At 36.6% G+C, this 12,751-nt stretch overlaps 1 protein-coding gene across 1 annotated transcript in view; it reads left to right on the top strand.

Annotated features, from left to right (window-relative positions):
- The window catches only part of plcb3 (phospholipase C, beta 3 (phosphatidylinositol-specific)), a 72,412-nt gene extending 64,252 nt beyond the window's left edge, over positions 1 to 8,160 (top strand). Inside the window, exons 30-34 of the mRNA XM_053492930.1 lie at positions 2,205 to 2,281; positions 2,372 to 2,461; positions 2,689 to 2,746; positions 4,370 to 4,456; positions 4,543 to 8,160. Of these exons, the coding sequence (XP_053348905.1) occupies positions 2,205 to 2,281; positions 2,372 to 2,461; positions 2,689 to 2,746; positions 4,370 to 4,456; positions 4,543 to 4,812 (582 nt within the window). The 3' untranslated portion in view covers positions 4,813 to 8,160. The remainder of the gene's footprint in view (positions 1 to 2,204; positions 2,282 to 2,371; positions 2,462 to 2,688; positions 2,747 to 4,369; positions 4,457 to 4,542) is intronic.
- Positions 8,161 to 12,751: the final 4,591 nt, after the last annotated feature.

The following is a 12,751-nucleotide window of genomic DNA, read 5'->3' as shown; positions in this document are numbered from 1 at the left end:
AAGATGTCTTGTTAATTTTTTAGCATACCTTTTTCCTTCACTGAGGATAAGTAGCCTGAGTGAAATACCCGAATTCAATAATTACCAGGTTGGTAGTTTTGTCCATATAGTGTATATTGTGTCTAATAAAATGAAACATTTATAAATACAGTAAAACCTTGGATGGCGGGCATAATTCATTCCTGAAGCAGGCTTGTATATCAACACTCGTAAATCAAAGCAAAGTTCCCCATGAGAAATAATGAAAACTCAAATTATTTGTTCCACAACCCACAAAAAATAAATACCTAAAAATAATTAATACAAAATAGAATGTAAAAATAATAAAAATTAACCTGTACTTTACCTTTTGAAATAGGTTAAAATAAATCCCAGTAAGTGTTTCCCTTAGTGTGTGTGCGCGCGCGTGTGTGTGTGTGAGAATGAGGCCCTCTCTTCTCCCTCTTCTCATCTTAGACTTAACTCTCACTTGATATTCACACACACATTAACGGAAACACTTTTCTCAGAAAAATTAACAAGGGACATCGCCAATGACACTCGAGTGAGCGACAACAGTAACAGGAATCACTGTTGTAAAGTAAAAATAAAACAAATTAACCTGCACTTTACTTTTTACTGTTTCCATTAGAGTGTGTGTGTTTGTGTGAAGCCGAGGAGAGGTGGGTGTGTGTGTGTGTGTGTGTGTGTGTGTGTGTGTGTGTGTGTGTGTGTGTGTGTGCCACCAAATACAAGTGAAACATTAAACGAATTTACAATCACACTACTACACACCAAAGAGATATGTTTGGACATTTATGGATATTATAGATTTTACCATTCATGCACATTTGCACTCACCCCGGACATTTCTATTTCATTTAATTTTGCACACTTTTGCACATTGCACAGTTGTGGTCATTACATCTTTACATTCATGTATATTTGCACACTTTTCTGACATTTTTATTTAAAATTCTTACATATTCATGATATGTCGTGGGTTATTCAGTAAAACAGAGGCTCAGTTGAAAAGTCACATCAGTCACTTTATCCCAAATAAAAGGTCTTTCTAAGTGTTATAATATAGCATATATAACATAACAGATATACAAACCGAGCAAACGGTGTGCACTGAATACTAAACCCAAACCGGGCGCCAGGATTAATCAAATTGATTCCAAAATTGACTGGAATCACTGGAATGGAAGAGATGGAAAGTTTCTTTATCATAACATGCTGTGTATTGTTTTTAATCACTCAATACACGGCCCATGATTTTTTATACCATTTAAATACAATTTACGATGAAAATACAAATGGAACAATGTTCTTTGGTTTATTTATTTCTTTATTTTATATATATATTATATATATCCATTTCAGGGATTAAAAACGGTAACAGCGTCACTTTCTATAGAGGGTCTTAAAGTAGGGAGGGTGCATTTTAGTTTCTCTAAATGTATAGGTGAGAACAGCTGATTGGCACCTGGGGAGGGTGAATTACCTACATTTACATTTAGGCATTTGGCAGACGCTCTTATCCAGGGCGACTTACATTTTTTTTTTTATCTCATTACACATCCGAGCAATTGAGGGTTAAGGGCCTTGCTTAAGGGCCCAACAGTGGCAACTTGGCGGTTGTGGGGTTTGAACCTGGGATCTTCTGAACCGTAGTCCAATGCCTTAACCACTGAACTACCCCTGGCCCTTACCTACCTACCTGTATCTGATTGTTGTCTTAACATTGTAAAGCACACACAGTAACACTAGAACAACAACAACCTAGAATAAATAGGAGTAAGATATTTCGTATTTGTTGTATAAAGTACTCGGATTTGGAAATCACCATCACTGTAGTTTTTCTTCTATACAACATATGACTTAAGCTCTAATTATATTTAAAAACTGCAGAGAATGACTGTCACTTTTTTTGCGGATGACTTTGAAATACGACTGATTTATTTTGGCCACTAGTATTTTAATAGGCTGTAATAGACATTTTCGTTTTTTAAAGCATCTTAAATTTGACAAATGTTTTACCTTATTATTGCACCATAATTGTAACCCCCCCCCCCCCCCCCCCTTCCTTTTTGCAATTCCTGTTTGCTGCTTACTTGTTGTATATTATGTGAACTGGCTGCTGTAATAATACAATTTTCCTTTGGGATTAATAAAGTACTCTGTCTATCTATAGACTCTATTGTTGTCTTGCTCTTTTACAGTCATTTAAGAAACTAAAAGTAGTTGCTGAGGAATGCCAGACAACACAGATCAAGAAACTCAAGGACATATGTGACCGGTAAGATCCTTTTCTGTTTTTTTTTTTTTTTACATTTTTATCACACACTTTGTTTGTGTGTAACTTTGCCTCATATTTCCCTCTCACTAGAGAGAAGAGGGAAATGCAGATGATTTTAGAAAGAAAACGGCTGAACAGCATCTTTGAGGCCAGAAAGGGAGACAGAGAGAAAGCCGAGGCGTGAGTAAATTATCTCCTCCTCTACGTTAAATTGTGTTTTCAATCCACCATTTTAATTACTACATCCGACTGTCTTCTAAAATAATTTCATTAAAAAAAATTTATTCAGGTGTAGGACAGAAAGTTTGTCTTATTACCAAGGCTCAGTCTCACTGCAGGATCTTTTCACATTTATAGTGTGTTATAATAACGTTACCACCTCTTTTTTTTCTCTTTTTTTTCTCAAGGGAAATGAATGAAATAAATAGAAAACATATTCAGGAGTCGGTGAACTCACTGCGCAAGGTGAGTGTGTTTGACAGGAGACCTGGTTCAAAAAATATAAATGTATTTTTACAATTTATATTTTTATTTAGATATCTTATAATCTCGTGCATACATTTGTTTAAAAAAAAAATTTAACTGACCCTACAGAGAATCCTGAGTTAAATTCAAAACCAGGCATCACATGGAATCGCAGTCAGGGACATCCAGAGGTGCTGGTGACAACACAAAACTAGATAATGTTCTTTATACCTTATGCTATTTAGTTCATAAGTCATCACACTATTTCCTTTTGTCACAAGGGGAGTTAGGCAGGATGCAAGCGAGGACTGTACTTTATTAAAGTGAAGTTTTAATACGATAAAAGATAAACATGAAATCTATACAGCAACATATCTACACAAGTGAAATCAAACTGTTGAGTAAAAGCGATGTTATGAACAGTTTTTAATAATATTCTTTAAAATAAGCCACTTATAAGCTACTTGCTCAATGTAAACAAACACGTGCACCAATAGATATTAATTAGAAAATCTAAACGGAATATTTTTTACTAGGACTATTTAATATTTTCACCTATTTAACAGCGTTTAAGTGGTATAAGTGAATTTTTACTCACTGGAGTCGTTTTAAGACAAAACTTCTACATCTTTATCTGATCTACTTTTTTGATTTCTGATTTGTAATTCACTCTTCGATTAGCAAACAGGGAGTGTTTTGGCTGACAATGTAAAAAGTACAACTTAGTGTAAACAACACCTTACAACATTTTATTTCTTTGTGGTATGAAGTTAGGCAGAGAATTCTGCCGTACAGAAAAACAGGCAAACATGAACGTGGGCTTCAACCTGAAATAATAATATCACTGATTACATTAAAGCTCATCAGCTTATCTTAAGCGTAACTTTTAAATTATTTCTACAAACTTTTTAACCGTGAACAACAGGTACGGTACTTACTAGTGCTTACTAGTTACTTATTAGTGCTAATTAAAACGGATCTACAACACAATCACAGACACGGGACAAAGACCTAACTGAAACACAGAATATTAAATAGACCAGTTAAACTAAACAAGGTGCAGGTGAACCAAAATGACATCATTTGATGTGACAGGTGAGGTGCAGTGGATACTGGGAAACCGTCTAAAAATTAGCATCATCATAAAACAGGACACAAAAGTCAAAAGTAACTTTTAGAGGCATGAATATGGAAAACACCATGACACCTACCCAACTGTTTTCGTTTCTTGTATGGATTTGAGGAGCATAGTCACCTTGTTCAGTTGTTATCTGAATGTGTTGCCTGATTTATCCTGGGCAAATCCCTAATCGCTCATGTGGTTATGAAGTATTAATGCTCACTGTGGTAGTACTTCTATGAAACTTGCGCATTAACTACGGCACAAATCCAATTACTATTTACAACATGGGCTCAAATCAGCATTAAAGACACCATGTCGCAACCACACAGCTTTTTGTGTCATTATAAAGTATTCTTTAGTGCATCTCCTTAAAGCTATACTGTCCAAAGTCTTACACTCACTACAGCACAAATCTCATCTTCAGTTTGCTCTCTCTCTCTCTCTCTCTCTCTCTCTCTCTCTTTCTCTCTCTCTCTCTCTCTCTCTCTCTCTCTCTTCAGTTGGATGAAGCTCAGGTGAAACGCCAGGAGTTGCTGAAGACCCAGCAGAAAGAAATCCTACTGAAAATAGACGAGGATCAACCGCTGGTCTGTCTATCCTGCTGTTCTTTCATGCACACACACTTGTCGCTTCCCTTTTCAGCTTATTCATGCTGATTTGTTTCTCGCTGCAGCAACGGCTACATTTGGAGCGCGAATGCGACGCAGAGCTCGAGCGGTTACCCGAGGAGATCCGCCGCTACCTGCAGGGCGAGCTAGAGGGCAAAGGTCTGCGCAACGATGCCCTGTACAGCCACCTGCCCAACAGCGACAGCTCTGGCTCAGGTCCACCCTCCAACTGCAGCACGCCCCCTTTCAACTCGCCTAATCACAGCACAGCCTCGCTCGGCGACTCCTCATCCTCAAGCACCATCACGACCGAATCGGAGTCCACGGTCATCTGATGCCCAACTTATCACTCTGTCCTGTTGTGACACTTTTTCACTGGATTATATAAATAGAAGTAGTAATACTGAAAGGTGTTTTAATGTTTTTAAAAGATTTCAGTAACGTTTTTCTTTTTCTTTTTTATTACTAAAGTTGTCTTGGATTGTTCTCTTGCTTTAGCCATAAAATATACACCCATGTCTGTGTTAAGCACTTGTGGAATGGAGGGAAAGTTTTTGTTTGTTTGTTTGTTTTTTATTAAGAGACTTATTTATTTCTGTGGTATGATATGAGGGAGATGAAAACTTTAACTGTAGTGCTCTGCATTATCCTGCAGATGGCAGTGTGGCTGTAGTGATGGCATGAGTTGAATGACTTGTAATCTGATGGGTACTTGTTTACAAAATAATGCACAGATGGGCAATCCTAGAAGCCAGGCCATCATCTCTTTTCCCTATTGGACTATAAAGTTAATTCCCACTGTGTATTTCTGCAGCATCCTAAACACATCAACATAATTCATATTTTGTCTGTGTGTGTGGTGGTGGCAAGAGAAAGATTATGGATGTGATGAATATAATTTTTTCCATTAATGCATATTTCCCCTCTCCCATTGTCTTACTCATTCTTTTTTAAGATCATATATATGCATCTCTTCTTCCCTACAGCTCTGTGTGCGGAAAGGTTTAATCTAATCCCTGCTCTAATTCTCTGTATAATTGGTGCGCCAATTCCATGCACCACACTTCCAAAACCACTACTGTTCAGGACATGGTTCCTGTTGGTCCTGTCAATTATTTACACCCCTAATGCGTGTGCGGATTAACAAAATTGTAAGTGTGTAGTATCAGGAGTCAGGGTTAGCCAGAATGTCATACGAACACACATGACCAGGCAGTATGCATATATGCTTTTACATTCGTCTTAGGTTGCCTCTCAAAAGGGTGTCTAATATTTCTGAGCCCTTAGTTCATCTTTATCATGGTTTATTTGTTGGTGCCTGTAATCAAGGGCTGTGGATCAGCCAAATGTTTTCTTAGAATGGCATTTTGGACAAGGTTGGATTGTTTACCAAGGATAGCGACAGATTATCTCGTAGGTTACAGAATCCTTAAATCGCAAATGTGGAAGGATGAAATATTGCAGCTTTAACACACATTCAGTATGATTTAAAAACGTGGGATGCATCAATCTGACATGAGAGCTGGTAGTATCATGAACCCATGGATTAGTATTGAATCAGATTTGACATCTTGCCTACTAGTATTTATATCGTGCTCCATCACCATTCTCTTTTTCCCTTGGAATGCTAGTGTGAAATTAGGTAAAAAATACTTAAAAATGAAATATCTTCATGTTTATGGAAAGCATTTAGACAGGGTAAGCTAGCCAAAGGTCAAGCTTTGCCCCTTTTTTTCTCATTGTAGAGCAAAAGTTTAAACTAAATCTGTAGTCTCTTTAGCACAATGTATCTCAAGCTCGATCCTTGGAGGACCAACCTGTCCTGCACTTTTTAGGGTTTTCCCTGCTCATCCTCATAAATTCAAAAAACACATTAATTAGCTCAAATAGCTTAATTAGTTAAATCAAGTGTGCTTGGAGCTGAGAAACTACTAAAATGTGCAGGGCAGGTGGTCCTTCAGGGGCAGGGTTGAGAACCACTGCTCTAGCTGAGCCTCCTTTTCCTAACTGTGAGCTCATTCTCATTCTTCTAAAACCCTAAAATCTTTTCTCATGCGTTTTCAGTGTTTATCTCTTGGTTTTCGGAAACCGTGAATGCATTCTAAATTATGGAGGCTGACACTTCCACTCAACCCTCTGAAAAAAAAAAAAGGCAAAAATCTACTGGTCCATTTGACTGGGATGGCGTATAATGTGGCTGCAGGCAAAGCAGTGGTGCTGGTCTCTAGAGTTTGGACGGTGCAGGCATTACCAGCTCACACTGAGAGGGGTACACACTGAAATTTTGTCTTGCTGGATATGTACAGTAAAAGAATATAGGTTGTATGCTTTGTGTGCGCTTGTGTATGAGAGAGAATGTATGAGGATGCAGTGAAGCTCTTGAGCGCTCCCCATGCTAGTATATAGGATTTAAAGCTTTAAAATTTTAAACAGGAGCAATGGTACTTTTTGTAAAGTGCTGTCTAATGATGTACGATGAGGATCTTTGTTGTACATGTGGATAATATCAAAAAAGGATTTGTGTATATGATATGGTCTAGACTTTGGTTTGATATGTCAGCATGGTGAAATATCAATGATTTCAGTGTATCTGGATCGTCTTAATTAGATCCATGTGGTTTTATGTGTATTCTACTACTGACTAGAGTTGGAGTCGAGGGTAATGTCAGCTGTGTGTCTGTGTTTGTTGTTGCTCATGTCTTTTTATGCGTGATGGGGTATAGATGAGGTCGGATGTCTATGGGTTTCCACGCAGACACACACTCTGATCATTCCTCTGATCAACCTCTCAAACTGTCGTCTGCTGTCTGTCTATCTGTCTGTCTGTCTGTCTAAGCAGTAAAATCCACCTCGTTATGAGCTCTTGAACATGCTCATTTACCTATTTTATTACTTTACATGTTTTATCCTATGTGTTTGTGGCATAGCTGATATTGGTCCTCACTTCAAAACCACTCTGTATTTCACTATGCTAATGACACTAAAGTGATCATTTTTTTCTTACAAAGTGAGGACCTTGTCAGATCTTTTACCTGTTTATATATATATATATATATATATATATATATATATATATATATATAATTTCATGACCTTTCCCTATAAAATCATTTATACTCGTATTTACATATTTACCTATGTCCGCATTGGTGCACTTTTATTTTCTTTTACTTTTGACACCTTTAATGTATTAGAAAGATATTACAAGCAGAATGTTTTCTATCTATCCTTTAGATCAAGGTACAGTAGCTGGTACATTGTGTAAGTTAAAGTAAATAATAGAATTTTGCCCAATAATAACTTTGTGTTAAAGAGAGAGCAGTCATGCTGTGGCATTATTTCTATCCGCTAAACTTGGAGGTTAGTGCCACAGCACATTCAACTCATACTGTATGGTGAATATAAACACTTTGCCAAGGGCTAATTTAATTTCACCTCAAGTTGTAGCTTTAACCAAGTATATGTGGTATTTGTCTTTTGTATTTGTTTTCTGCTTGTTTCTCTCTCTATCTCTAACTATTAGGCTTTTCTTTCCCTTATCCTTCTTACTGAAACACTGTATGTAGAGAAAGTACTGCTCTGCCTTGTGAAAGGGAAAATGATTACTCGGGATGTAATTTTTATTGCATTGATAAAATGATACACCTATCTGTACATTCAATAAATACAGAATTTTGTCAGGACATTTAGCACTCATTGCATGTCTTATTTCTTATTTTGTCACCACCGAGTGCGTTATTAAATTGCATTAAATTAAGTTTCACTTCAGCAAACTGGAAAACCTGATTACGTACTTACGTACTAAGACTTTGCTTCCTCAGATTATAGAGCTGTATCATCGCAGTCTGACAAACCTCATACTTGTGGTAAATTATTCCAAGTTTTCATAATAGTAGCTGACTAACATCTTACTTAAAAGTTTTAAATTTAGATAACTTTGGGCCATTTAGAACGTGAAAATGCATGTTGTGCAAATCTTGAAGATCTCACTTTCTCTCATCCAACCGATGACTACTTACACTACACATCAATACAATAAGCTCTATATTTCATTTTCAAGTTTCATCAGTTTCATCAAAAATTTGTCATGTTACCTCCTTAATTGTATCATTTAAAAATACTTTCATGTATTTAGTAGTATAAATGCAAAAGTAGTAACTTTTTAACTTTTAATTATTCTGGATACTTTCACTTTTAATTTAGTAAACTATGGACATCTATAAATTCACTTTAAAATAATTACTCAATACTTTTTTGTATTCCTTTTTAAGATGGTTTTTAAATCTTAAATTTTCTGTAATCCTCTATAGATCCGGACATTCCTCACTCTTCTAACTGTATAAAGAAGTTTATTAGTCTACTGAAAAATTCATATAACTGTAGTTATTTCACACATACTTAAAAAAAAAACACCTATTAAAACACGAATAGTAAGCTAATTTTTTCTGATGTTAGAATTTTTACTTCAGGGCAAACGAGTGTGTGCACTGGTTCTTACAAGTTTTTTTTATCATAATGTAACTTTCCAGTCTTTAGCCACACTCAGTGCTTTTACATTTATTAAATACAAAATATAATGCATGCGCTATTAAGGCAGAGTTTTTAGAAAATATAAATTATGTGTGTGTGTGTGTGTGTGTAATATGTGTATTTTCCGACTTTTCCCAGTTTCTTAGATGAGTTAAAGTGTATGGTGTCGGGTCTTCTTGCCCTGATGGAACCGATATAGATGAGATACAAAGATATAAAAAGAGTGAAGATGTTCCTGTAAATGATGCTCAGTTATAGTACATCTTTAGGGTGACAACTGTTTTTTGTTACAGTGGTTTGTACCCATTGTGGTTTAAAAAACGTCAGCAAGAAAACTGACCTTGTGTATTTGTCTGCATTATATATGCATGAAATCAATGTGTTCCCTTTCTGGGATAAGTATACGGGGCTATTTTTAACAAAACATTTTTTCCTTATTGATCCTGTTTAATGCCTAACAGTTGTTTCCTTATAATGAAACCTGTTTTTTAACAAACTCTACCTCATCACTGAAGCTTAAGAGATTATTGTGATGCTTCTGAAAGCATCTGTTCCAAGTGTGCTGTTTAATAAATTTAAAACCTCACCAGTTTTTAAATTTAAATTTAAAACCTCACCTTTAAGGCAAACTGTTATATGTAGGTAAAAGGCTAGAAATACATGCATTTTCTACAAATGTTGTTTATCCTCACTGATTAAAATGTGTACCCTCATACCTTTTTTTTAAATACATAGGATGTACAAATCAAACTATGACTTGAAAATGAAATTTCTGTGAACGACTGAGAAAAAACATTTAATATTTACAAAAGACTTCAAGTCCAGTATGGTCATGAGACACTTGGTCATAGTAAAATATTTGATTGGTGCAAAGTCTGTTTGTGAGAACTGTGGACACAGTCATTCACAAATACCACTTGCACATTACAGGAACTTAGCTGGGAGTTATTGCTACATCACCCGTACAGTCCTGAACTCACTCCAAGCCATTTCCACATGTTTAGGCAATTAAGGGAATTCCTGGGAGGTCAGCATTTCAGATGTGATGCAATGCAATCATGGCGCCAAGCACTTGTGAAACGTTGAAAGTGCAGTAGAGTATGTGCCTTGGAATTTCAACACAAAATCAGTAATACATTTCTGTTTCAAGATGACATCCACTCAACATTTTACATTTATCTATCTCTAATTAGACCAAAGTTACTGAAAAATTTCTGGAATGTTGCATTTTTTATGGGGATTTTTTATATCAATGATTTTGATTTTCTTTCAAGTAAATATTAAACAAACTAAAAAGAATATTTATTGAGACTAAATGAAGAGTTTTAATTCTCATCACTCACTTGCTTTTTGGTCTTAGTTTGTATGCAAGTTTATGCATTTTTTATTAAATAAAGCTCTGTTCGCATAAATGAATGTAAATATTTAAAAATATCTCAGTACAAAAAAAAGAGACTGATTGTAATATTTGATTCCGACTTGCCTTTAATAAAAGAGCTTTTTGACGGCAATCCTCTTCTGAATGTTTCGCTTTATTTAAAGCAGATAAATAATGTCTTGCTGTGTTTCAGGAGTAAGAGTACACATTAAAGCAATCACTGTGAAGGCCATGACCCTCACACAGAACTTAAATGGAGTTTCAGTTGTAGACGAGCACTCGAATGCGATGTGATGGCCACTTTGTTGTTGTTGTTTTTTTTTCTTCTTTTGCACCATTTCTAGACTGTAGCTCGGCTCAGAATTACAATTTCTTCAGTTTTGAGATTTGGGAAGAAAACTAGGTGTTTGTTGAAACAACAAAGATTTGATCAAGTAGTGCTGGGCGAAACGTATTACAGCCCACAGCGGACTTAGATTCTGTTTATTGATTTGCATTAATCCAGCTGTGCTGTTTCTTAATTCTTAACTAAATACATTGGACAATTCCAGCTGCAGCTCTAATCGTTTTTGCTTTTATTTGTTCTATTGCTTATCCAATCCTTTTTTCCCTATCTTTTTTTTACTCCGTCCTTCATTCATATGTTAAGCAGAGAGCTTTCCTTCCACAGGGACTATGTTTTCTATTTCTCTCTCTCCTTTTTTTCCCCATTTTCCTGTTTTTTCTTTTCCAGTGAATGGATGAATGACAGAGTGACAGGAGAATGCTGTCCCCCCCTCTCTTTACAGCATTCTGGACAAAAGATACAAAAAAATGTTTTTCGAAGAAGCAACAGCTTCATGGAGTGTTCTAGCATTTTACAAGCCAATCATTAGCAAGTCTTACCAGTGCAGGGAAGAGTGTGTTGAAATTCTTGTATGTGGCAATCACACGTACACTACAGATGTGATATATAGACACTAAACATTCAGTGTTGTACAAAACAGATGCGCATCCACAAATTACACTTCACATCATTGACATCAGGATGGCGTTCAAGTTTAATTTTGATTTCAAAGCAAAGTAATGATGTCTTTGTAAACAACTTTAATAACTCGCTCATGATTAAAAATATCTTGAGATGACATTTTCTAAAAGCACACTCGAGGAACAAGGTTAAAGATGATGAAACATGCAAATGCTGCGAGCACACAAGGTCCCTGAATGACCTACACACATCCTGACACATACACACCGGCTCCCTCAAAGACCTGGATCTTTCTGGGGTGGGGGCAGAAAACACAGCAGCTCAAATTGAACAGGCAAACATGGAATCAGAAAACAAAGGGATAAAATCTTAATAAGATCTAGTCAGATGGAAAGCACTTGGTGGGTCTTGGAAGGGAACACGCTGTGAATATAAGCGAAGAGAAGGGAATGCAATATTAAGCAGACGGAGGGAGCAGGTCAACATGAAAAGACACAGGACTGGCTGATGATGAAATCGACAGGGACACATAAACAGGCCTGGTCAATTCATGGACACTATACACACAAACACACACACGCTCACATTGTGTGATATAATAGCTCCCTAGAGGCATTTGCCGTTTGCTATTTTTGCTTTTTTATTATTATTATTTTTTTGGACATGCTCCACATCATTAAATCTAAACCAGAAACACACCCCACAGACACACCTCCTCATACATAAATAAATCAAATTAATTACCACGAAAAACAAATAAGTACAAAAGACAAAACACTCCAAAGGTAGTTGCGAATGGGCTGCACATGTGTTTATGGAGATTGTCCAAGCGGTCTAACTTTAGTCTACTGTCTATTGTTCAATCAGTGCCACCTGCAATAAAGCGTGCGTACGTTATTGCAGCGTCATCGCTCCCGAATAAACGGAAGTCTAGGCGCGCGTGTGTGTGCGTGCGCGTGTACGTGTGTGCGTGCGCGTGTACGCGTCAGTGCAAGTGTGCACTCAAGTGAGTGAATCCGTGCACGACATAGAGGGCAGAGACAGTGAGAGGAGGATGCTGAGGAACATGTCAAATGTGCATCGAAATGATGTCTTATTAACTCCAGTATTAATACCTGTGTGTGTGTGTGTGTGTGTGTGTGTGTGTGTCCTTCTTTGTGCCTGCCAAATTAAGTAAAAGTGAAGAAGCCATGAAGGAAGCAGCCACCAATACACACTCATATATACTTTATAACTGTGTGTGTGTGTGTGTGTGTGTGTGTGTAAAACATAACTGCTCTAAGGCTACTTTCCCATAACTGGTCACTCAGTTTTTTTTAAAAATATTACATCACACACATCTGTGTGTGTGTGTGTGTGTGTGTGTGTGTCCTTCTTTGTGCCTGCCAAATTAAGTAAA

The sequence above is a fragment of the Clarias gariepinus genome, chromosome 1 (assembly GCF_024256425.1).
Source record: "Clarias gariepinus isolate MV-2021 ecotype Netherlands chromosome 1, CGAR_prim_01v2, whole genome shotgun sequence".
NCBI classification, from domain to species: domain Eukaryota; kingdom Metazoa; phylum Chordata; class Actinopteri; order Siluriformes; family Clariidae; genus Clarias; species Clarias gariepinus.
The sequence above is the reverse complement of the archived record's forward strand: the minus strand, read 5'-3'. Positions and strand labels throughout refer to the sequence as shown.